General features: G+C 37.7%; 1 protein-coding gene across 1 annotated transcript in view; it reads right to left on the bottom strand.

The window, feature by feature from the left end:
- THSD7A (thrombospondin type 1 domain containing 7A) overlaps positions 1 to 25724 on the bottom strand; it is a gene marked incomplete at both ends in the record, with an annotated part of 412533 nt that overhangs the window by 197940 nt on the left and 188869 nt on the right. The window contains 2 exons of the mRNA XM_084229821.1: positions 2077 to 2255; positions 5125 to 5373. Coding sequence (XP_084085947.1) covers positions 2077 to 2255; positions 5125 to 5373 — 428 coding nt within the window. The remainder of the gene's footprint in view (positions 1 to 2076; positions 2256 to 5124; positions 5374 to 25724) is intronic.

Raw genomic sequence — 25724 nt, forward strand, 5'->3', positions numbered from 1 at the left:
GCTGTGTAAAGTTAGTTGCTAGAGAACAATTAAATTTTGGAAACTGCAAATGAAAAACTTCAGCACTTATTTTCCATAAATTGCTGGTCATTGGCACCACTCCTTTTGTGGGGAGGCAGAGGAGCTATCTCTTCTTTGTTTTATAAAACGACTATTTCTCCTTCTTTTCTTTTTTCCTCTTCTTTTCTGGTCGTTCCTGTTCAAGTTCTTTATATATACTACTTTTTCAAATGGTTTGTCATTTGCTGGTAAATACTAGGATCTTTAAGTCTTTGTCCTGATTCTTTCCCCTTTCCAACAAACAGACCTGCTGGGAAATTCTGTCCTGTCCTGTCCTGCCCTGCCCTGTCCTGTCCTGTGTCCCATCCACAACTTGTCAAATACAACATGCTCATCTTTACTGACAAGTTTTCTCTTTTGTTTCTTTTTTTTTTTTTAATGGTGTGCTTTAATGCATGCTATTCCTGCCTTCTGGAATTAAGCTCCCTTATTTCCTGACCCATGTAACCATATGGAGTGTATGTATTATCCTTCAGCTCAAATGCTACCTCTTCTACAAAGTTTCCTATTTTTATGACATCCTAATGTTATTCTAAAACCCAGTAAATTTGCATATCATATTGCATTATCTTTACCACCTTACACAACTTTCGAACTCCCTTGGCAACTGATACATGTTGAATTGATTAGTGAGAGACGTACTATTATTCTTCAGGATAGGGAGTGTAAGAGGATTTACTTATACAATTGATTCAAAATATTTATATTTGTATGGACTTAAGAGCTAATAATTAAATATAAAATTGACCCAATAATGATGAAAATCTTAAAGTAACATACCACATATGTTAAATATACTTTTATCCATGATCATTTGTATTTAAATATAAATTTATATATCTGCTCCCAAATTTGAGATTTAAACAAAAAATTCTAGATATGTCTGCAAATTACATGATTAAATGAAGTCTTTTTTTAAGTCATGCTTTTGGTTTAAAGATTTTTTTTTCCCTAAGACTTATTTATTTATTTATTTATACAAGCACTGGGTAAAGTCAGAAGTGCGGGAGGGTTAGAGAATTCACCAGAGCCAGAGCAGGGAGCAGAGCAGGCAGAAGGACCAAAGTACATTGCTGAGGGGAGCATCGGGTGGCAGGAGAGGTCTGCGCACCATGTGGGACCCTCCTCCAGTGGCCAGGGAGAAGCCAGGGATCGTACCGGCTCTGCAGAGGCTGCGGGCAGCTTCGCAACCCAGTGCTCAACCGCTGCGCAACCGGGGAGGCCCTAAAAATCTTTCTTGCAATAATTTTATGTTGTGTTTATTAATTCAAATTTTCACTGAATACTGTAATTGCCTTATTTTTTCAATGATATTAGAAACTGCAAATGAGGCAGTTTTTATAAGCACCTTTACTTCTTACATAAGTAAAGAAAATTTGAATTTTAGAGTATATACTTGTAGTCTATGTATAGAGTTACAACATGAATTTTTATACTACTTTTTAAGTTATTACTACTGCTAAGTTTTTTTTTTTTTTTTAAAGAGGCATGTATTATTTGTTTGTTTGTTTGTTTATATAAGCACTGGGTACAGTCAGAAGCGCAGGAGGGTGAGAGAATTCACCAGAGCCAGAGCGGGGAGCAGAGCAGGCAGAAGGAACGAAGCACACTGCTGAGGGGAGCAGCGGGCGGCAGGAGAGGTCTGCGCGCCATGTGGGACCCTCCTCTGGTGGCCGGGGAGCAGACGGGGATCGAACTGGCGCCGCAGAGGCCGCGGGCAGCCTCGCAACCCAGCGCTCAACCGCTGCACCACCAGGGAGGCCCACTACTGCTGTTTTGACTCAGAGCTAGAAGTCCTAAAATTTAAACAGAAACTTGGCAGTAAATTAGAATTGACCAAAGACGAAGCAATAATAATTTTTTACAGCTATAATTTGCAATATTGTTCATTATAGTTGATTCCAATCATAAGGTGAGAAGAATATGTCTCCTTATAACCTCAGTGGCCAACATATAAGTCTGCAGCACAGCCCCATGCTCAGTGATACGTGTGAATCCTGGAGAAGAAAAATTTACCTTCTTTGTCCTTGGGGGAGCTTAAGTGGGAGAGATCTTCATTGGTCTGGACACAGTACACCTCTCGTGTCTGCACCCCTCCTCCGCAGAGGGCAGTCTGGTTGCCTCGCCTCTTGTCCTGCTGACTGAGCAAAGGGTCCACGCGGCACTCAGTCCACTCTGTAGTTCTCCAGCCATATCTAGAAAAAGAAATGCCATCAGTGGCAACTGTGTTTATTGAATAAAACTTTTCGCTACACTTCTCAAAATTAAACCACTCCTTTTGAATTAATCCTAGACCACATCTCTGGTGCATGCTCAGATTTAATCTCTTGTCTTATATTCTCAGCCATGCTCCAATAAAGAGAGGCTAAATTTAGGGTGATTCTATTTTAATTGCAACTACTGGAAGTCGCTTATAAATATTTTATAAAAAGAGAGCATAATGCTGAAAACATGAAATTTTATGTAAAATTAAGCTGAACTCAGGCTTGCTCTTCCTGATGTTTATAAGCAAAAAGGATTGACTCTGAGCATGAAACACATGCTCAATGATGAACCCAAACATTTGTTTTTCCTTTAATAAGATGCATGAAAATTGCTGCTTTGTAGTGGATCAAATCTGTAATTGTGTGTTAGGATTAAAAATTATAATGGATAATTTTAACTAGAATTTTTAATTTGAACATAACAACTCACTTTTTTCTCTATTGTCTAGAAGAAGAGAAAAAAATTTTCTGTAGCCCTGAGCATTCCTGAGTGCTAATGAAAGATGAAAAGAGCTGATCTTTCTAATCAGCGGAACACAGGAAAGACGATCTGTGATTCTCAACAAAAGCTCCAATCAAATGTCAGGTGATTGTCAGCCCAACACTTGCTTTAAGGAGATAGCCGGGAACCACTTCTCGATGTCACTGAAGATAGAAAGTGCGGGCATTTCTCCACCACTAGGAAAATGGATACTCTAAAAGCATAAAGCAAATGGCTCATGCAGCACTTTGTGTCACCCTCACCAAGATGCTACCTTAGTAATCAGATTAACAGCCAACACAGGTACAAATGGGTGTGCTAATGTTCATCTCAATTAGACAAAAAGGTTAAATGGACCTTCAGCTGTCAGATCTATATGCTTTGCTTTGTCAATGGTAAAGTTTCATGACAGTAAAGCTGACCTTCATTCCTGTTTTTAATTTTTCTAAGTGGGGATTTGTGGCTTAACTGAAGTGCAGAACTGGGGCAACAAGGAATAACACCCTTGACACATGTTTTTAAAAGAAGTGCAGTATTCAGATCAAATCTAAAAATGAAGAAAACCTATGCTTGAGCAGGGGGCACCAAGCAGAGTAAACCAGACAAGTCATTCATTAGGGGAGTTAAAATGAACATTTTATTATTATTATTTTTTTAATATTGGAGTTCTAGTTTAGTTCATTCTAAGGAGTCCTGTGAAAGGAATAAATTTCCTGTAATGTAAGTTGGTTACACATTCTGAGAAAAATGCTAACTTCTAAAACGGGACTCAAGAAAATGTATTTTGCTGGCCTCCCCGGTGGCGCAGCGGTTGAGCGCTGGGTGGTGAAGCTGCCAGCAGCCTCTGCAGCACTGGTTCGATCCCTGGCTTCTCCCCGGCCACCAGAGGAGGGTCCCACATGGCGAGCAGACCTCTCCTGCTGCCCGCTGCTCCCCTCAGCAGTGTGCTTCGGTCTTTCTGCCTGCTCTGCTCCCCGCTCTGGCTCTGGTGAATTCTCTCACCCTCCCACGCTTCTAACTGTACCCAGTGATTGTATGGATAAATAAATCTTAAAAAAAAAAAGAAAATGTATTTTGCTTATGGTATTCAAATATCTGAGAAGATGAAGAATAAAATACTCAGCTTAAGATAACAAAAGAAAAATATGAGACAAAACACTCTGATTAAAATCCCAATAACTTCATAGAGTCTGATGTGTGGAGAGGAACACACAAATCAGTGGTATAGGTAGAGAAATCTGGAAGGAAACTCTCTTTAGAATTTTCAGTTGCATCTGGGAAGAATGGATGGTTCTAAGGTGTTACAGACTTGAAAATCTAGTGTAAACCCTCACTATTTCGTTGTTGATAGAAGGTGCAGAAATAGTATTAATTTTTCTTCTCACTGATTCTGAAGTTTGAGTTGTATGGATGTTCCTTACATGTTTGGAATATTCCAGAGAAGCTCTTACCGTAGCTTGTAAATAGCTCTAGAGAACCTAAGAGCCACTAAGTTGTTTCAGACTACATTCTACATTCAGACTAAGCTGGAATATATATATATATTGCCATGATAAATCAAAGCAATGTATTGGAAAGGGTATTTTAAGGACAAAAAGAATACTGCTATAATGCCAAATATTTCAGAACTAGTCATACTTTCCATGAATTCAATAAGCATTTATTAGCACTTATGGTGAGCTAGGCCCTGTGATACATACTGGTGACTTAAAACATAAAACAAGGCTGTGATTAGTAGGCACAGTCCTTGTCCGCAAGGAGTTTTAAATCTTGTTATTTTGATGTGGTATTTTATTCTATTCAATAGGATTTGTATACAAGCTCTGAATTTTAATGGGACTTGCTCAATAAGCAACAGGAAGCAGTATTTTGAAGGTGTATCTTACCTTATAGAATGGGGGTTGACAAAGATGGTGCAAGGTTGGGATTCAACCTCTCACCATTTCTGGAGCATATTCATACTAATTTACATATTTTCTAGCTCTAATGGCTAAGGTGAATCACTGTAAGACATGGGACCCACAAAGCCTAATATGTATATTTTCTATCTCTGGACAGAAAAGGTTTGCTACCGCCTATTACAGAAAACACAGAATTGCTGCTAAAATCTTACTTTGTGGATATTTGGAACAACTTGTGAAAGATACTCATGGGCAGTGAAACCAATCTGTGTCTAGTACAGTGTTTGTAAAGAGATATTTTACTTTTCTACTTCAATTTATAAAAGTCACTAATTTCTCAAATTACTATCCAGTTGAAATCAGACAGCTGAATGAATGAGATCTGGGCAGCAAAGGCTGCGGTCCTTTATTTACTCACGTGGCACAGGGAGCAAGTCCATCTCCTTGAGACACACAAAGTTCTTTTTCCTCAAGTTCTGGACACTCTTCCTCACTGCCGATAGGAAACTGCCTGACGATCCGTGTCCTTATGCGAGTGCCTTTAGGGGACACTGCATCATGGCAGGCTTTTGAGCATGGACTCCACTCTGACCACTCCGACACCTGGCACTCTTTGGTGAACACACAGGACTGGAAGGTCATTGGCAGCTTCTCTTGCTGGCAAAAGCTGCAAAAAAACATTGATATTCTCATCACAGACGCACAGGCAGTTATGAACTCTGTCTTCTCCACTCGAGTGAAATCAGCTTGGGCATTTTTATTTCTACTTGGTGATGTAATCTCAGTTCATTGAAAATACATCAACACTTATGATGTGTAAAAGTAGTGAGTAGTGAGACTCAAAGCTAACATTTGCATTTTCTCCTATTTGGTAAGAAGTTTTCACAGGAAACAGAAAATAAAGGGGATTAAGTAAAATTAGCTGAAACTATGTTTACCATATTGTTCATTTTGCTCATTCCAGATTTGTTTTAATTTAGAAAACCAGAAACCAAGAACTGTTAACATATGCTCCATTCTGTTTAGTGATTTAAATAAAAATGTTCAGCTAACTTAATACTGTTTTGAAAAGAAAGAGTAGTTTATATATGCTTAACCTTATTTTTAATGGCATTTGAAACTTTAGCTATCACAATTATGAGGTATACTTATTCAAATATATTAACTATTCCAGTTCATACTTTAATACATAAAATACATATGGGTTATTGTAATTAAATGCATCATAAACAAAAAAATATAAAGGTTTTAATCTACATTTCTGTAGACATATGCTCTAGATAGACCTTCAATACTCATTCTTGAGTAAAGTATTTATGTTCAAACTCTTGTCTACACTTCCCTACTTGAATCTAAAGGACAGAGGATTCTAAATTGCAATGATCTATACAAGAGAATGAAGATGATGCCATAGAAGTCAATGACTAAAGGCAGACACATTCTGAGGACTTTCCTGGAACTGGAAGACCTTGGTTGATTTTTAGTTGAACTCTTGCCCATTTTCAATAACCAACAGTGCATGTTTACAAGACATGAACAGCCAGTCACCATGACAGAGTCATTAGATGCCATGGGAAAATGCACTGAAAATTCTGTCTTATCACTCAGGCGCTGTATTTAACTCTCATAATTAACCATACAGAGAGGCAGGTCCATTGTAATGTAACAACAAACATTCCATCCTCTTAATTTTAAGGGCATCTGTATGAAAATTGCATTCCCAAAAGACAATTAGAGCTCAAAGCATCAGCCAATTTGTCTGAATTGAGTCTGGAGACGAGAATCATGTGAGTGTAGTGGTAAAAAGGCCCTTTGGGTCAGCTCTGTTTTTCTTGTAACAATAGAGAGAAACAAAAGCCCAGTTTTATTCAAATGTAGCTGGTTGAGTATTAATGATGCATTAGGTACATCACTAACCATAGAGCAAAACTTCTATGATGAGTAAGTTTCACTCTTATACTAATAACTCTACCTATGAAAATGAGGCAAAATAAATGACCTCTGTAAATCATATTACAAAATTCTCCATATTTAATTTTCTCTTAGATGCATTTGTTATCCTTCATGTGATTGTTTTCATGTGCAGATGCACTTGTTTTCCTCCAGGTAATACTTACTAAGTTCATATTCTATGTATAGAAAAAGGATTAATAATCCTTTTTAGCCTTTTGAGGAGAATTTCACCATCAGAGAACTGACTCCAATTACAGTTACCCTGGTAACCTGATAAAAAAGTTGGGATGCAAGCTACATTACTATATGATAATTTTTACAATAAAATGATTCTTTTAAAATAAATTCTACCAACATGAGGGCAACTATAAATACCTTATAGGAGGTCATCAGTTTGGGATTTCCTGAATGTGTCAATCTTGGAACGGGGCTTGTCATTTGTAGAGACACTGGGACTACAACAATGGGATTGCTTCAAGATCTATCAGTTTCTGTGAGGCATGAAGCTGATAAGCCGATGCATGTCCTATAGCTATATGACCCTGAACTCCTTCCACTTGAGATGTAATGCATAAATTTCTAGAATTCCCAAAAGATGAGGAAAGTCTCATGCTACAATTATGACAATTCTGGTTCCTGTTCTATGTCCTGCTAAGCATATTGATGTTAAAAGTGGCCTATGTTCATCTTGTATTCTTATATAGCTAAAAGTTTGTACAATCTAAGTTTAAAACTTAACTCATATTACCTCAGTTAATACTCCCAGCTTTTTTTTTTTAAATGTGGGTACCATTATTATTTTCATTTTATAGGGAATAAACCTCTGAAAGTTCAGGGAATGTGTTCAAGATCATATAACCAGTAAGTGGTAGACTAGAATTTAATCTTGGCTTTTCTAAAATCAAAGCTTTTTTTTTTTTTTTTCAAATCACTAAAATCTGCATCTCATGTTTTAAACTGAGCATAAAATTCAGTCTGTTAGAGTGACAACTTTAGCTGAGGTCAATGTCAAATTTACTAGCACACAGTAATTTAACTAATGATTGCTGTTTTAAAGTCTCAAGATTTATAACATCCATGCAATGTGCAAATGTACTGCTTGCCCCGAGGAAGACTTAGTAATTATGGAAAGGTCAAAACAAATATGTTTTCCTGATAAATGTTAACAGTTTTCAATACATGTTCCACATATGAGAAATGAGTAGCACAGACATGAGAATAGTACCCCAGACCTCCATTTATCCGTGGGGACTTATAAGACACCAGTGGATGGCTGAAGCCACAGATATTACCAAATAATTTACTCTATAAATACTCTGATCTTCATGTACATACATACCCAGAATACAGTTTATTAATTAGGCACAGTGAGAAGTTAAGAGCAATAATAATTAAATAGCCCAATTATAACAAAACATTGTAATAAAAATTGCCTGAATGTGTTGTGTCTGCCTGTCTGTCTGTGTCTCTCAAACTACTCTATGATACTTAGTATTTTCAGATCAAGACTGAGCTCTGTGTGACTGAAACCACAGAAAGAGAAACTGCAGAAAAAGAGGGTATCCTGTATTAATTTATGATTATGTAGATTTTAAAAAGTGTATGTGGCAAATATAACTATCTGTGTATCTCTATCAATCATCATAAGTTTCTATAATTTCCTAATACCTCAAACCATTTTTCAACAAATATATTTAAGTAACGATTTAAAAGTGGGTTTCTGAAGTACAAGGAGAAGATTGTAGTAATTAAGTAGAAAGCGTATAATTCTGGGTTTTTTTGGTTTGTTTTTTGTTTCTTTTATTTTTATTTTTTTATTTTTTACATCATTGCTCATTTTTAAACAATATTTTCTTCCCCCCACCCCCTCAGGTGTAGTCCCAATAGTTTCCTTCCCCAATGCACCCGTGCACCATCACCTCAGTCCCCTGTGCTCCTCCCTCCCCCGCTCTGATCCCTCTCCCTCTTCCTCCCCTACAGAATGTCTCTGATTTATAATTGTCTGTTCTGAAAGCATATAATTCTGCTTGGGGGACACAGGTTATATTAAAAAGTAGTAGTTTACCATGGTGGAATTTAAATGATGTGCTAGCATTTGTGAGACTGAGATGAGACAATTAATAAAGACATGAAATAGAAAATCTTTTTTTGTTATTTGATGGGAAATATAGATTTTTTCCTTGGCTTTAGTGTAAAAAAGTTTGCAGTGAGTAGTGGAATTAAAGCCCAGCTCAAATGAAAGGTATTTATGTATGTCCAAAAGTCCCTCTGGAGGGTAAGGACACTATGGAGCACAAAGGAGATGATATTAGTATTTTTTGTAGACCCTGATGATAGAGTGAGAAGATGGAATATTAGTGTATAAGACTGGAGGTAGGGGGCCTCCCTGGTGGCTCAAGGGATTAAGATGCAACCTATGAAGCTATCTGCAGCTACTGGAGCATGAGTTCAATCCCTGGCCAGGGAGCTATCCACATGGTGCAACAGACCTCTCCTGGCTCGCCCGCTGCTCCCCTCAGCAGTGTATTTCAGTCATTCTGCCTGTTCTGTTCCCTGCTCTGTCTCTGGAGAGTTCTCTCACCCTCCACACCTCTGGCCTGTACTCCAGTTGTTGTGTGCATAAAATAAATAAATCTTTAAAAAAAAAAAGACTGGAGGAAGATTATGATGATTACATTAATATTTACAATTATAATATATATATTCAGTTCTATATGCTAGACATTTGATCAAGCTGAGCAAGGTATGATGACAAACATGGAGTTAACTGTCAATGTAAATCTACTATGACTGATATACTGAGTTTTAACTAGAATATCTCATGTAACCCTCAAAAGTACTCTGTAAGGCAGAGATCCACATATTTTTTTACAGGTAAGAAAACAGAATCTAAATGCCTCATCATCTCTAGCAAGCATCAGGGCTAGGGTTCTAATTATAATAGATCTTTCTGCTTATGAGATTTAGGAAGGTTGTCAACAAAGATAATGACAATATAAACTAAAAAAGAGTTCTAAATATAGGAAAAGAGCCATTGGAAACTGTACACTCTAATGGAAAGTTAAGGGGGATTAAAAGAGAGGACAGTGTCATTAAACTTAAAAATATCTAGCTTTGGAGATTTAGAAAGCAGCATTGCAATTCTGCAAACTTATGAGAATGGAGAGTTTGGAATGAGCAAGAAGTATGTGGTAGCTCATAATGAGCTTAATTTTAAGCATATCTAGGACATAACCAACTGGGAGAAATAACCAGTAGTCAGAGCCAGAATTAAGTGTCATGGTTTAGTTGAAAGTGCTAGATAATATATATATATATATATATATACTTTTAGAAATCATGAGCATATCAAAGTGCAAAGTGTCAAGGCCAGAGTATTATACTGGTCTCATTTTAGGTCTTCATAATTCACACATGGTTTTTTTTTTTTTTAACTATTTTTTTTTTATTAATTTGTTTTGTTTATACAAGCACTGGGTACAGTCAGAAGCACGGGAGGGTGAGAGAATTCACCAGAGCCAGAGCGGGGAGCAGAGGAGGCAGAAGGACCGAAGCACACTGCTGAGGGGAGCAGCGGGCAGCAGGAGAGGTCTGCGGGCCATGTGGGACCCTCCTCCGGTGGCCGGGGAGCAGCCGGGGATCGAACTGGCACTGTGGAGACTGCGGTCAGCTTCGCAACCCAGCGCTCAACCGCTGCGCCACCGGGGAGGCCCCCACACATGGTTTTATAGTAGACAGTGGTAGTGCCAGGAGCATTGAGATTAATTCATTCCATTTTGTGGTTACTTATCACCAAACCACTCACAGTCACTAACTTATTTAACCGCCATCTTCTACAATTCTCCAAATTATTCTGACTGGCCAAAAAGTGACACTATAGACCTATGGACAATTACACATTTTGGTTCATTATGATTTTCAATAGAACACAACCCTCTGGGAATTCAAAGCCATGGACTATATTTCAGGGTTTTTTTTAATATTTATTTATGCATACAAGAGCTGAGGTGTAGGCCAGAGGTGCATGGGTAGGGGAGGTGGTGGTGGTGAGAGGATTCACCAGAGACAGGGTGGGGGGCAAAACAGGTGGACTGACTGAAATGCCCTGCTGAGGGGAGCAGCGGGCAAGACTGGAGAGGTCTGTTGAGCCATGTGGGTCATCTCCCTGGCCCGGGATCGAACTAGTGCTGCAGTAGCTGTGGATAGCTTCATAGTGCTGAAGTTTAACCCCTTGCACCGCCAGGGAGGTCCCTGGGTTTTGTTTCTGCAACAACCTGGCAGACAATGTAATACCAACATGACAGTCTCCTTGTAATTTACATAGTGTATTCAGGATATCCTAAGTGGCTAACACTGGATAGAACAAAAGCTTGGCTTTGAGACAGAAGCAGATATTGCTTAGTACACCTTGTTTCAGAATGAGTGTGATTTGATAAATTTGGGGAAAAAATGGAAAGTGGAAAGCAAAGTTTACTATTTGTATTTAGAGAGATTTCCTCGAGAAATGACAAAGCAGATATTCTCAGCAATTACTTTTAAATTCTGATTATCCAGATGTTTTAACATTTTTAAAATTTTAGTTCAAAGTTAACTGATAAATTAAAATTTCCACTTTATTTTTACTAATTCATGTTACAATGCAAAAAATGGGATGTGATTTCAAATATTTTATCTTAATTTATTTCTGTAATTCATTTAATCATATTTGTTAAAATATACCTTTTGCTGAAGGTTGCCAAGTTAATCTCCCTAATACCAATATCAAGTTATCTTAAACAAAACCTTTCCAAAACCCACATTTTCTTAAGATCAAATCCAAATGTTCCTCTGTGGTAATCAACATTGACTATCATCTGTCACTATTTCCTCTGCCCTCCCACCAGTTTTAAGTTGCCCAAATTGTATTTCTGTTTTCCTCTCCAGTAGCCTATAATTCTGCTCACTCTCCCCACTACCTTGACGAAAAACCATTGCTCAGTTCTATCCAAACGGTTTTTTGGTTTACAGTATTTGGTATCTGATCTCCTAACATCCTTGGCTCGTTGACACAAACTACCTCAGGAATCAGGTAGCATGGATGATGCTTAGGGGAAATCTCTAAATCTGACCTGAGCTATCTCTGCTCAAATATGAGAATTTTTTCCTTCTCAGGGGAAGCAGATGCTATTTTATAATGAAAATGTGATATCATAAGCTATTGGCAAAAAATACGTGTCACTTACAAGTAGGTAGGATGAATATGTGCATTGAAATAATAAAAACAAACCATCTTGTAAATCCTTTTTGATGCCTCTTAGCTTAGACTGAACTTGTTTAATTGTTCTTTCTCTCCTCTCTAACAAGTACCCATGTAGGTAGAGGGATAGGTAGATAAAAAGAGACATATGGGGAAAAATGTTCCTAAAAGGGCAAAAAAAAAAAAAAAGAAAAAGGAAACATTTATGAGAGTATGTCACAATTGGTCCACTGTTTCTAACAGTGGGAAAATAATAAAAGCCATCAGAATAACTCATCAGCTTGCTGAAGCATAATATCTACTCTATAGGTGAAAGTTGCTCTTAGATATTAGTCTAATTTAGAGTTTTGCTGTTCAAAGTTTGGTCTGTGGACCAACACCCTCAGCATTAACTGGATACTTGTTAGACATGCAGAATCTTAGATCCCCAATTTTCACTTAGATCCCCAATCTACTGAGTCCATTGACAACATGCCCAGATGATCCATATATATAATGAAATTTGAAAACACTGTTGTAAAGGGCAGAACAGGACACAGTGCAGGTTTTCTGATCCCATGCAGACTGGATAAAGGAAGAGTCAGAGTCCTCAGTGGTTTTTTTGCAGGTCTTTTATTGGGGTTCACCAGGCATATGGCAGGCAGGGGTGCTGGCTGGAGGGCTGGGAGGCCTCCAAGCCCCCAGCAAGTCTTTACTCTATCTGGGCTCTCTGGCGTTCGTTTTGCTGCTTCTCGGCTTCTCTTTCGGCTTCTGCTTCGGCTTCTGCTGCTGCTGCTGGCGTCCCTGTGACGCCGCCCTTAAAAGCACAGTCTTAGCTCAGCTGAATCCCATCTACCTATGCCCACACCCTATTCCAGGTGCCTGCCATCAGGCATGCATTCAGGACAAGGATCCATCATCTATCCTGAGGGCAGAAAAGCCTGACATTTTTTCCTTACCCTACAACTGTGTAGTGCTAATTCCCACAACCATTTCAAAATTATAAGACATAGGTTATAGTTGGAAAATGAATAGCAATACAGTCCTATTTCCTACAGAAAACAGAAACTTGAGTACTCACACAAAATGGGATTTATTACTGTAGGGTAAGGTGAAAAGTATCACAGGCTTTTCTGCCCTCCCGCCATCAGGATAGATGACGGAACCCTGTGGTCCTGAATGCATGCCTGATGGCGGGCACCTGGAGAAGGGAGTAGGTATATGTAGATGGGATTCAGCTGGGCTGAGACTGGGCTTTTAGAGGTGGCATCGCAGAGACACCAGCAGAAACTGAGAGAAAAGAAGAAAGAATGGAAGAGCAGAGAGCAGAGACCACCTGAGAACGCTGGAGAGCCCAGATGAGTGAAGACTTCCTGGGGGCTGGGAGGCCTGCCAACCTCCCGGCCCCCAGCACTCCTGCCTGCTGTGTACCAGGTAAATCCCAATAAAAGCCTGCAAAAGCCACTGAGGGCTCCAGGATTCTTTCCTCCTTTACTCCGTCTACATGGGATCATAAAAAACCTGCTCCGTGTCCATTCCTGCCCCCTACAATTACCAGATATTATTTAGGTGGTTAACAAAATAATTGGATAGACAGAGGCAGCTTAGTTTAAACTAAGCTTCCAGGATAACTTCTGGTCCTCCGAATAAAACCACCAATATTTTTAATTTTCTGCCTTTGTAGTATAGGGAATCACACCTTGTGGCCATCAGGGGAGATCAACTGTTTTGTTAGGTGTGTGCAGTGAACTAAGTACAGGAATTGAAAGTACTGAAGCATTTTATAGCAATTTTAAGTTGAGAAATGGGTTGTCCTAATCCTGACCTGGGAAATACAAACGCAAGGAGACCCAGAACATACAGGGAATATTATTTTAACTCATTGGACTAGTTGAGAGGAAACAAATGACATGTTTCTTGAAATTGGTGCGTTTTCATGTGAATCAGTCAGTGGGCAGCTATGTCTGTAGTCCCATCTTTATGCTTACATATAAACAGATTTAATTTTAAAATAAATTCAGAGTTAACAGAGAAATATCATGCCCATATATATTTATTTTTCCTATAAATCTATTGGCCACTTTTTCAATACTAATGAATTGATCAAGAGAATAACCAGCTTTTCCAAGCCACAATTTGTAGCAAAATAGAAAATGATGAATGCTGTTATCACAGTCAAGACACCCAAAGTATTCCTGAATCACCACTCTTAATCTGGCTGACCTAGACAAGGTAGTGAGCACTCTGCCCCACAGATTTTTCATATGGTGAAATAACATTTTGCTAAAAGATCTCTAAGGTCCCTTTCTTTAATAAAATTGAAGACTCTTAGATTTTCATAACTGAGCCTATAAACATTCTTATTGGTATGTGTTTTCAGACTGAATAAAGAGACTTCCCCACTTACACCTAAGCTGCAGTTCTTTCTTTAACACAAAATTAGATTGCCCATAATTTACCATTTATTTATCAATCTGAATGGACAGCTTACAAATTATCTGAGACAATTTCATTCTCTAAGTGTACCTTTCCCTTCATGGCAAGTTAGAGGTAATAATTCTTATGAAGCAAAATTTACATGCAGTCAAACCACTTTCCTCATAACAGAGGTTTTCCCCCCTTGCTTTGATATTTGAAAATCTTTTGTTTTACTGCTGGGGAACATTGCCAAACAGTTTCACCTGCCAGCTGGAGTGATCATATGCTCCCTATTAAAGCTGAGGACCACGTTGCTGGTCAGCAGCTGAATGTGAGGATCTCAGCACAGCATGGATTTAGTAATGGGATAAACTGCTATAGCAATGAGGCCTCCCTGGAAGGGCCAGTGCATACATTTTCCATCTTTTCACAAGGTGAACACTTGCTGTTCCAACAGCCAACTACAGTGAAGATTCATGGCACAGTCCCAAAGCCACCCCAAGTGAAAATTCTAGATAGATTTATGAGACAGGGGAATAAACTACCTACCAGACTTCCAAAATGTTGTTACATGACATGATTGATTTTGGCAATCCTTTTCTTCAAAGAAATTATTTGAAGCACTAAGGAAATTTTGTCTGTGTTTTTAAAACTCAAACAAATGAACAAACAAACAAACAAATGCTCTTAGAACACCCAGAAGGACTGCCGGGGACTGCCAGGGCCTACCATAACCATGACTGCAATTGAAATAAGTAGACACGTTTTCTATTTACCTCAAATATGATAACTTCCAAAAAGAATTCAAAAAGAATTTAACATCTTCCCCTCAGACTGACTTTTGCACACCTTTCCCATTTCTAATTCTTTATTGTCAACTTTCTCTCATGCAATTTAGCAACAAGTTCTCACAGAACCTTATACAGACCATCTTTTCAAATCATGTTTTGATCTCCACTTCATCTTTCACAGTCCTGAACCAAGTATTCATTGTCTTGTGACAGGATTAGGAGAATAAACTATCTTTTTTCTTTAATCTGCACCTGATCATATTATCACACAGTGCTCTCTTAGAATAACCTTCAATTACTATATAGAAGTTCCTCAAAAGAATTAAAAATAGAATTATCATATGATCCAGCCATCCCACTTTAGGTTTCTATTCAAAGACTATGAAACACTAAGTCAATAAGATATACACATCTGTATGTTCACTGCAGTACTATTCACAACTGTTAAGACATGGAAACCTGGGGCCTCCCCTGGTGGCGCAGCAATTGAGCGCTGGGTTGCAAGGCTGTCTGCAGCCTCTGCAGCGCCGGTTCAATCCCTGGCTGCTGGCGAGGGTCCCACATGGCATGCAGACCTCTCCTGCCTCCTGCTGCTCCCCTCAGCAGTGCATTTCGTCAGTCTGCCTGTTCTGTTCCCCGCTCTGGCTCTGGTGAATTCTCTCACCCTCCCGCGCTTCTGACTGTACCCAGTGCTTGTATAAATAAGTAAATAAATCTTAAAAAAAAAGTCATGGAAACATAAGTACCCAATGATGGATAAATGAGTAAAGACAATGTGGTTTATCACACATAGGGAATATTGATCAGCTCTAAGAAAAGATGAAATCTTGCCAGATTTCACAATGTGGATAGAATTTGAGTTGACTATGCCAGGTGAAAGTAAGTCAGAAAGAGAAAGACAAATACAAGATGACTTCACTTGTGAAAATAAAGTAACAAAGCAAAAGATCAAACAAAATGAAAGAAACTTTCAGACTCTGACAACAAAATTATGGTTACCAGAAAGGGGGAAAGGATGGGATGGTGGGAGAAATGGAACTTTTAAGTATACAGATTTTCATTTTGGAATGGGAGGGTTGGTTATAGTATTTATTTTTATCATGCCAAATACTCTGATGACTTATTAATAAGGCTATAACTCTAATATTAATGGATAACCATGTATTTAGTCAAGCATTATATTATTTGTGAAAATAATTACTGTACAAAAAATGTTTATAGGCTAATAAATATTAATAAATTTCATTAATATCAATTATCATCGAGTATTAATGGTTTGTTAAGAATTAAATCACATTATTTGTTCAGGAAAGCTGGAATGCATAGTGTATTTGTAATCAACTATAATGAACATATAGATTTAATAATATTCTCACAGAATTTACTGGGCTTTAAAATTCTCAAACCAAACTAGTATCAAAAAAAATTATAGGAGAGGGATAAACTGATAAATTAATCCAGGATGCACTGTTCTGACTGGTTATAAGTACCATCGAAGTATCAATAGGCGCACATGTGTGCACACGTACACACACACAAACTCTCACACACAATACACACACACTTCTTTTCCTTTGAAAGGAACCCAAGACAATACCCTCAACTGACTCTTTAATTTTATAGAAAAAGTAATTTTGAAGGAAAAGTAAATAATTTAACATTTTTGTGTCACAAACCCAAATGTTCTTTTTCAAATGCATAGAATCACTGTTGCTGGCCTTCCAGCTTAAACTTCGCCATCTTAGAGTTTAATGAGAAGCATTAAGTTGTTCATGACTTTTCCAAGCATCAAGCTATCATATCCTGAACTGCCTAAGAGAAAACTTCTCGATTCTTACTGCCAGGCTCTGTGGCCCTCCAGGTGGCTCAATGGAACAAAACCAAAGATGATCCCTTGATGTTGTCCCTCTCCACAGCACGGTCTTCATGGCGTCTGCAGGAAGCAAACTAATTTTTCAGGGCACCACAGTTCTCTGCTGGCACCCCCACTCAAAGCAGTCAATCAGTCCAAATGAACTAGATTTCCAGATCCCAAAAACCAGATCCAGATCCGAGTGAAAGTCTCCTCATTAGGTATATGGTAAAGAGAGTAGCATTTTTTTTTCCAAAGAAATCACTTCACAAATCCTTTTTTTCATTACCTTGATTAATTTTATTTTTTTTTAATTTTTTTAAATTTTTTTTAATAGAGGCATTTTATTTATTTGTTTGTTTGTTTGTTTGTTTGTTTATACATGCACTGGGCACAGTCAGAAGCATGGGAGGGTGAGGGAATTCACCAGAGCCAGAGCGGACAGCAGAGCAGGCAGAAGGACCGAAGTACACTGCTGAGGGGAGCAGTGGGCGGCAGGAGAGGTCTGCGCGCCATGTGGGACCCTCCTCTGGTGGCCGGGGAGCAGCCGGGGATCGAACCAGCGCCGCAGAGGCCGCGGGCAGCTTCGCAACCCAGAGCTCAACCGCTGCACCACCGGGGAGGCCCACTTTGATTAATTTTAATAGTCTTGAGTTGGGTAGAAGTCTCTCAAACTGGCATCCTGATGTTCAATTTTGAATCATATATGTGTTTCCTAAAGATATATTGCATATTTGCAAAAATAAACATCTTTAAACAAATATTGCTAAATGTATATATGCAATGTATTTTTAGGAAAATTATCAGAAGTGGCTTTATTGGGTCAAACATTTAATAGTACTTTTGACAGTATTACCAGATCATCCAATACAGTAATTTTAATTTATATTCTGATCAGCAGGATATGAGTTCCAATTCATAAACACCAAAACTTAATATTATAAAATTTTTATATACAGCTTTTATAACTAGAAGGACAGTAGTTATTTCTTGTCTTCTTTATCCTTTCATTATTAATGAGACTGTATAAACCAGCTCACCTTTTGTTTTTCCTCTTTGTTTTCACATGGTCAGGAGAACATAAGTCTCAGTATCTGCATCAACTCTTTATGCTACAGTTTAGCTAGTAGGAATTCTGCTCACATTGCAATCCCACAGGACATCCACATGAAGGACAGTATGCCAATAAAATCTTAAAATCAGAGAATAGCAAGTTCCCCAGACTCTCTGGTAAAACACTTGATTGTTAGAAGTGGGAAACAGATGAATAAAAATTCAAGGTGTTTCCACAATAGTGAGAGTTCTGGGTGCACAACAATATTGCAAAAGGCAAATCGTTGTACCTTGTTTTCCTAATACAAGGACAGAGGCATAATGTTTATAGACTCCTTGGATTATAGTGGAAGCATACACAATATCTAGCTCTTTTGAGATGATTCATTTACTAACTAAACTAAGAGTAAATTGGTGGCATTAACTAAAGCCCAGAGCAAAACAAATCAAGCACTTCCAGTTCATGCAGGCTTCTGTGCCAGCAACTCTGAACTTAGCTGTTATAGCTCAGTGGACCCTTAGAATAATCACAAAAGAGGTCTAAGTTTTTTGTGCTGAGTAATATTTTTAAATTTGTGTCAGAATCTTGTCCTCATAGATATCATTCGGTTTCATTCTCCAGTCACTTGCACTGCTTTGTGGAAAAGATAGCCAGGCTGGCAAGGAGGAAGATAGGCACTTAACTTCACCAAGGCTAACTAGCTGTCACTATTCTGAGTGTCTTTCCTGCCAGCAGAATTGGACAACCCCCAGTCCTGGTATGACATTACATTCTGGGAGAACAATTCTATTATGGGTAGTAGGCAGATTAAGCCTTTAATCTTAGCAGACAGAGGCAATTTGAACTCACTTTTTATATGGATTTGCCTTCCTTTTTTTCCATGCTTCTGCCAGCACCAGCTTATAGTCAAGTGAGGCATCTGCTGCTTCTCAACAGGGCACTTACTTAATTTACAACATATGAATGAAGGCATGGAATGACCAGAACAAAATCCACAGGCTTTAACAGTATCTATCAAAAAAAGTAATTGGCCTTATAAAAGACATAATGGTCAAAAGAACGTTCTGTAAGTTGTCATCTGGTTAATAATAGTTGAAGTTCGGATTTTTTCCCCCCAAAATAACAACAAACATATACTATTTGTGTCAGAGCCAAGTATATATTTCTGGGAGTCATAGTGGGGGGATAGGGAGTTACTGTTAATGCTTCACTTGTGAAATTCTGGTTTGCATAAATTTTGACTTCCTAATTTAGAGGTTTCAGTTCCCAAATAATGCATGCTTCCACCAGTAGACAATAATCAAGAGTGATTTAGAAGTTGAATAGTGATTTAGAGTATAGATTCACACCATTTAGATACATGTCACCACACTACACCCCTCACCAAAGCACCCATAGTCCTCCACCATTGCCCAATGTGCCTCCTCCCCATTTTGCTCGCCCCCCTTCTTCCTGTTCCCTCCAATAGTCTTAATTTTACAGTCAGAATCCAATACAGCTTATTATTGGTTAGAATTAAAGCTTTCATTTTTAGCTTGATCTCCTCTTTAGCCAAAGAGTACATATTTTTCTTGTAGCTACCTTTCAGTTGCTAGCTTCCAATTGTAATATGCAATTATAGCAAATGTACTTTGTATGAAATAAGAAGACAGGCACTGTTTTAATCCAGATTTAGTATGGTCTCACACAGTGTACTTTATCTACCACATTACATAATTTTGACCGCTGTAATTTCCTCCATTATTTTAATTACTTTAATGGAGGAAATTATCCTACAAACTAGATATTTATGTAGCATTCTTCTATTGTCTTCCTTAAATTTTTTTTTTAAATCACTAAGATTTATTTTGTTGCACTTATACAGTAAGGTTCTAAATTTATTTTTGAAAACAATTCTCTGTCACTAAATTCTTGTATATTACTAAGATCACAAACATGTCCAAAAATAGTAGAGTAACAAAAAGATCCTTTTCCCATTGGCTCCTCCACTTAATAAATCAATTTTAAGCACCAGAACCAGAAGGTTTTCCTGTACAGAGCTTGCCACTCTTTTTTTTTTTAATAAACTACACATTTTTTATTTTTATATTCCCCATACAATTGCAACCCCCTGATTTTGACCCCAATCCCTCCCCCAAAGTGTGTCTCTGGTTCATAGTTGTTTGTTGATTTTTATTTTGTTCTTTCTTATAGTTATTCTTTTTCCTGGTCTTTTATTTAGGTTTTCTAGATTCCTGCTATGAGAGAGACCATGCGGTATTTTTCTTTTTCTTTCTGGCTTATTTTGCTGAGCATGCTCCCTTCCAGCGCCATCCATGTTGCTGCAAATTGCATGTGTTTATCTTTTTTGAATCCTGAGTAATATTCCATTGTGTATATGTACCACATCTTCTTGATCCAGTCATCTATTTTTGGACCATTTTCTCATGGTCTGAAATTTAAGTCAGGTAACTGCTTTGTTGCTAAAGTAACTATCGAATAAATTTTCCTTTAGTGACGCTGACTTGTGATACTTCCTTTGTTTTATACTTAATTTTAAAATATATAAAAGCAGAATCCCTTAATTTTTATATGTGTTTCTATACAAGTTTAGTTATATTTTAGTATACTTTGACACATCTGCTACTCCTTAAAGTTGTCACAGTTTAGTTTTTCTGCTTTTAAGAGGAAAATGCATCATTTAAAAATGCACCTGGAACTGAGTTCAGAATGGCTATCTTCATTTCTCTTATCACACTAAGTTGGACATACAATAAAATCAAGTCAGGAGGACACATGGGCGCACCAGCAAGGCACATGTCCAGTAATAATAATGTGGCCTGATCATTTTGATCCAAGGCTATCCAGTAAAAATTAATTTTTGGAGGGTAGTGCTGCATCCAAGAATCCCACATATCTGAGACAAGTCCAGATCTTTTGTTGTTCTAATTGCTTTTTTTGAGTGAACATGTCACTGTACATTGTTTTCTTTTTCTCTTCAAATAAGAAAAGGCAAAGGGGATCCAGCTTCCATATGATCCAGCAATTCCACTCCTAGGTATTTACCCAAAGGACACAGAAACATCAATTCCAAAGAACACCTGCACCCCTATGTTTATAGCAGCACTGTTTACAATAGCTAAGCTTTGGAAACAACCCAAATGCCCAAAAATAGATGACTGGATCAAGAAGATGTGGTACATATATACCATGGAATATTACTCAGCATTCAAAAAAGATAAACACATGCAATTTGCAGCAACATGGATGGCGCTGGAAGGGATCATGCTCAGCGAAATAAGCCAAAAAGAAAAAGAAAAATACCGGATGGTCTCACTCATAGCAGGAATCTAGAAAACTTAAATAAGGGACCAGGAAAATGAATATAAGAAAGTGAAAATCAAAATCAACAAAAAACTATGAACCAGAGACACTTTTAGGGGGGCGGGGGCGGGAGGGGAGGGATTGGGGTCAGAATGGGGGGGCTGCAATTGTATGGGGAATATAACAATAAAATTTATAAAAAAAAAAAAAAGAAAAAAAAAAAGAAAAGGCAAAGGGAAAAGCATTAAGTAGTAAAAAAAAAAAAAAAAGCCCAGAATGTGGCTGTGAACTCAGATACTTTTCATTCTATCACAATCATTCAATTAAATATTATTCAAGATCTTTATCATGTTATTCTTCAAAAAGATTCAGAAAAACATCACTGGATAAATAACTTAAGCAATATTCTTAAAATCTCATGGTAATGGCTTATTACTGCTTTGCAGAATATCTTGAAGCAGTTTAAACAGTTATTGCTGAGCAAGTCATTCTATACACCCAGGACTTCCATTAGCCAAAAAACCTTTCTACTTGGACCACAGCATTTTGACTCCCATAGAGTTGCTCCACAGAATTATTACATAAACATATGCTCTGATAATCACCAGCAGCTGACAGAGGAAACCATTATACACTCAACATACACGTGCACAAGCATGTGTGTGCAGACACACTGTAAAACAAATCACCTTTATTCTTTTTTATTGGCTGCTCAGGTATATCCATCTGACTTTTCTTTTCTACTGCTATAGCCAATCTCCAAATGGGATTTTAAAACTTCATGTAGAATCTTTCTATCCATTCTCTTTCACCAATTGCAAATTATGTGTTTATCATTCATTAGTTCATTTGCTGTATTATTGTAAACCACCCCTGAATCCTAGCTGGTAGTAGACAGATTGTAACTACATCATATGAATGCATCATATGAATACAGGCTTGTAACAGATAAGTAAATTTCTAACAATTTTATTGTTGGCAAATGCTTCTAGTTCACATTATTCAGCATTTTGTTTTGCACAGATTATCAACAACCATCAATTCTTTGGTTTATTACATTAATTTTACCTTTTGTTGGATGTTAATGTCTGCTCTAATTAGAAAATAAACTAGGATAAAGGAAAATTAACCACAATGCTTTGTTTCAATGCTTATAACTTGCTATTCTTTAAGTAATAGGCTATTTAAGGTGCCTTGAGTTAATTGAAAATTGTCAATTATCAAGAATTTCTCTTCAATTAGCAATCACAGAGGAAGAACACATATCATTATATTTAAAGATCATAGGTCTCACTGCCAGAGTCAGATCCAGTGGGAATGAACAAGACATGAACTGTAAGTACTACCACTCTGCATTTCCTTAAACAACATTCAATTTGTGTAGATTGTATAAAACAGGTAATGCTCTAGGCCCTCTTATCTTTAATTATTTTTATAAATTAATCTCATTTTAAAACACAGCATAAATTTGAGGTTTTTTAAATTGTGGAGCTTCAAGTACTACATTATATGAAAATGGCTTGATTTTGATCATACTCTTTTCTTGGGCACAAAAAATCAAAAATAATTATTTCAGTGAACACAATACATCTACCAGCAACAAACATTTTTAAATGTAGCTTTATTTTTCAATTGTATTAATTTCTTTTTGAGGCAATATTAGTTTACAACATTGATAGGTTTAGGATTCAACCATTACAGATGTATGTTATCACACCACGCCCAATACCAAAGTGACTCACAGATCTAGGGTTATGATTCTTGCTTGGGAACAAATTTTTATTGATTGCTGTCATAGTTGAAACTGCTTGGTTCATCTACATGAAATTATGATGCTAGTAGTATAACTGACATGAGTATTAGAAAAGATGAGAAAATTATTTTGTTGATGCTAAAATCTCAAGGGTCTGCAGTAATATATTTTTTGGAATAATGTTGAAAAACATGATTGTTCATCATAATGTTGAAAAAGAACTGGCTCTAAAATAATTTTTAAATTAAAAAGAGATGGAGGCAAATAGGTCAGTCATATAGTGCAGAGAATCCAGAATTAGATTAGAAGCCATAATCAAAATCCAGAACACATTTGAGATATTGACAGTTCAAATATATGAGGAAGATATGACTTTTTAAAATGGTGGCATGACAACTGATATACAGAGGAAAGAAAATAAAAAAATGAAGCCCCATCATACACATATAGAAGATAAAGTCCAGATGGAAAATACATAATCTTAAAATCAACACAATACAGTCTGACAAGAAAATCTAGGAGACAAAGTGTATAATTTTTAACTAGGAGATTCATCTTAATCTCAAAGGAAAATACAGAAACTATAAAGAAAATCAGAAATATTTGATATTTTTAATTGGGTTAGTCAGTAGATTAATGATAAGCCTGAAAAAAAATATTACTGCAAAGGTTTAGTTACTACGAAATAACATGAGCTACTATAACTTGATAAGAAAGACTCAAATAGAAGAAAAAATACATCTGCCTTGCTCATTATATACACAGATGCATGGAAGAGGAAACTCAGCACCATATACAAATGATAAAATGCTCAGTTTTCATTACTCAGGGAAACAAATTGAAGTAAAATTGCAGTATCACTCAATATACATAAAGTTGGCAACAATATTTATATGTAAGCTAGAGGACCCAGGCCAAAGATACATGATGAAGGAATAAGAAACAGACAAAACAGTGGTTTCATTTATTATTGCTGAAATATCCTGGATTTTCAAAGACTTCAGCTATTAATCTCAATGTAATTTTATAATATTGATGACGGCAACAAATACATAACTAATTCAACTGAGATCTCCACTGCCACACTTAGTCATGAACAACTAAGTTTCAAAGATACATTTTGATATGATTTATGAGTTTTATCTAAACCTTTAAATTGGTCAAATGATAAAGAACAGTTTCATTCAAGGTGATTGGGAATATGGAAAAAAGGCACAAAGTAATGTGACTATAAAGTGATCCCAATATAGGGGTGTAGTGGCAGGATGGCCACTGAGCAGGTTCTCTCTAACCCTACCAGACAGGGTAAAGGAGGAGAGAGTTCTGGAGCCCTCGGTGGCTTTTCAGGCTTTTATTGGGATTACCAGGTACACAGCAGGCAGGGGTGCTGGGGGGCCAGGAGGCTGGCAAACCTCCCAGCTCCCCCAAACCACCAGCAAGTCTGCATGCTTTCTGGGCTCTCTGGTGTTCTCTCGTGCTTCTGCTTCTCTGCTTCTCTTTCTTTGCTCTACTGTTCTGCTCTGCGTCTCTTGGCATCCCCGTGAGGCCGCCCTTATAAGCCCAGCCTTAGCCCAGGTGAATCCCATCTACAGATGCCCACACCCTACTCCAGGTGCCCGCCATCAGGCATGCATTCAGGACCGCAAGGATCTGTCATTATGCCTAATGGCAGGAGGGCAGAAAAGCCTGATACATTTTCACTTACCCTACAGGGGGTCAGTTTAAATATTTATGATTTTCTCTGACTCTGCAATTGACATTTAACTGTTTCTCCTTAGAATAATGAGAAAATTTTTAAATATTCTATTTGTGCATTTCTTACATCATCTTCCACCTTTGGATAAGAGGAAATTGCTGATACATCTTTTTTTTTTTTTTTTTTAATACAAGCATTGGGTACAGTCAGAAGTGCGGGAGGGTGAGAGAATTCACAGAGCCAGAGCGGGGAACAGAAAGACAGACTGATGAAATACACTGCTGCGGGGAGCAGCGGGCGCGGCAGGAGAGGTCTGTGTGCCATGTGGGACCCTCACTGGAGGCTAGGGATCGAACAGGTGCTGTGAAGGCTGCGGGCAGCTTCGCAGGCCAGCGCTCAACCGCTGTGCCACCAGGGGAGGCCCAATACATCTTTCTATCATGTACGTTCATCTCTAACAGAGGGTCCTTGGTATGGCTCTTTCTGAATGTCTAGAATTTTTTTCTTTCAGATGCATAAAGTTGATAAAGACAAACCACAGGACTAACTCCTCCCAGTTGTAGTCCCATAAAATTCCCACCACCCATTCACGCCTGCACCATCATCATAGTCCCTTGTGCTCGCCCATCCCCTGTTTTGATCTCTCTCCCTTCCAACTCTTAGATTTTTTTTTTAAACCAATGATAGAACTACGGAATTGCAGTTACTGTCCTAGAGTAATTTATTAATTTGCATATATAAGTAATATTATGCATTTGTACACTAATGAAATATAAGTGCAATGCTTGTAAGAGAATTATAAATAAAAAGTAGTAACTGAAATTCCAAATTTACAAACTGATGTTGTAACATGGTCACTTCTAACCGAGCTATTAGTGTACTTGCAGAGGCTGCATGACTGGGCGTTAATGGGACCCCATGTCTTTGTTCTCTGACAGCCGTAAACCACTGACTGCTTCCTCAAAGTCCTCTCAGAATCCAGG

The sequence above is a fragment of the Talpa europaea genome (genome assembly GCF_964194135.1).
Source record: "Talpa europaea genome assembly, chromosome: 3".
NCBI lineage: Eukaryota > Metazoa > Chordata > Mammalia > Eulipotyphla > Talpidae > Talpa > Talpa europaea.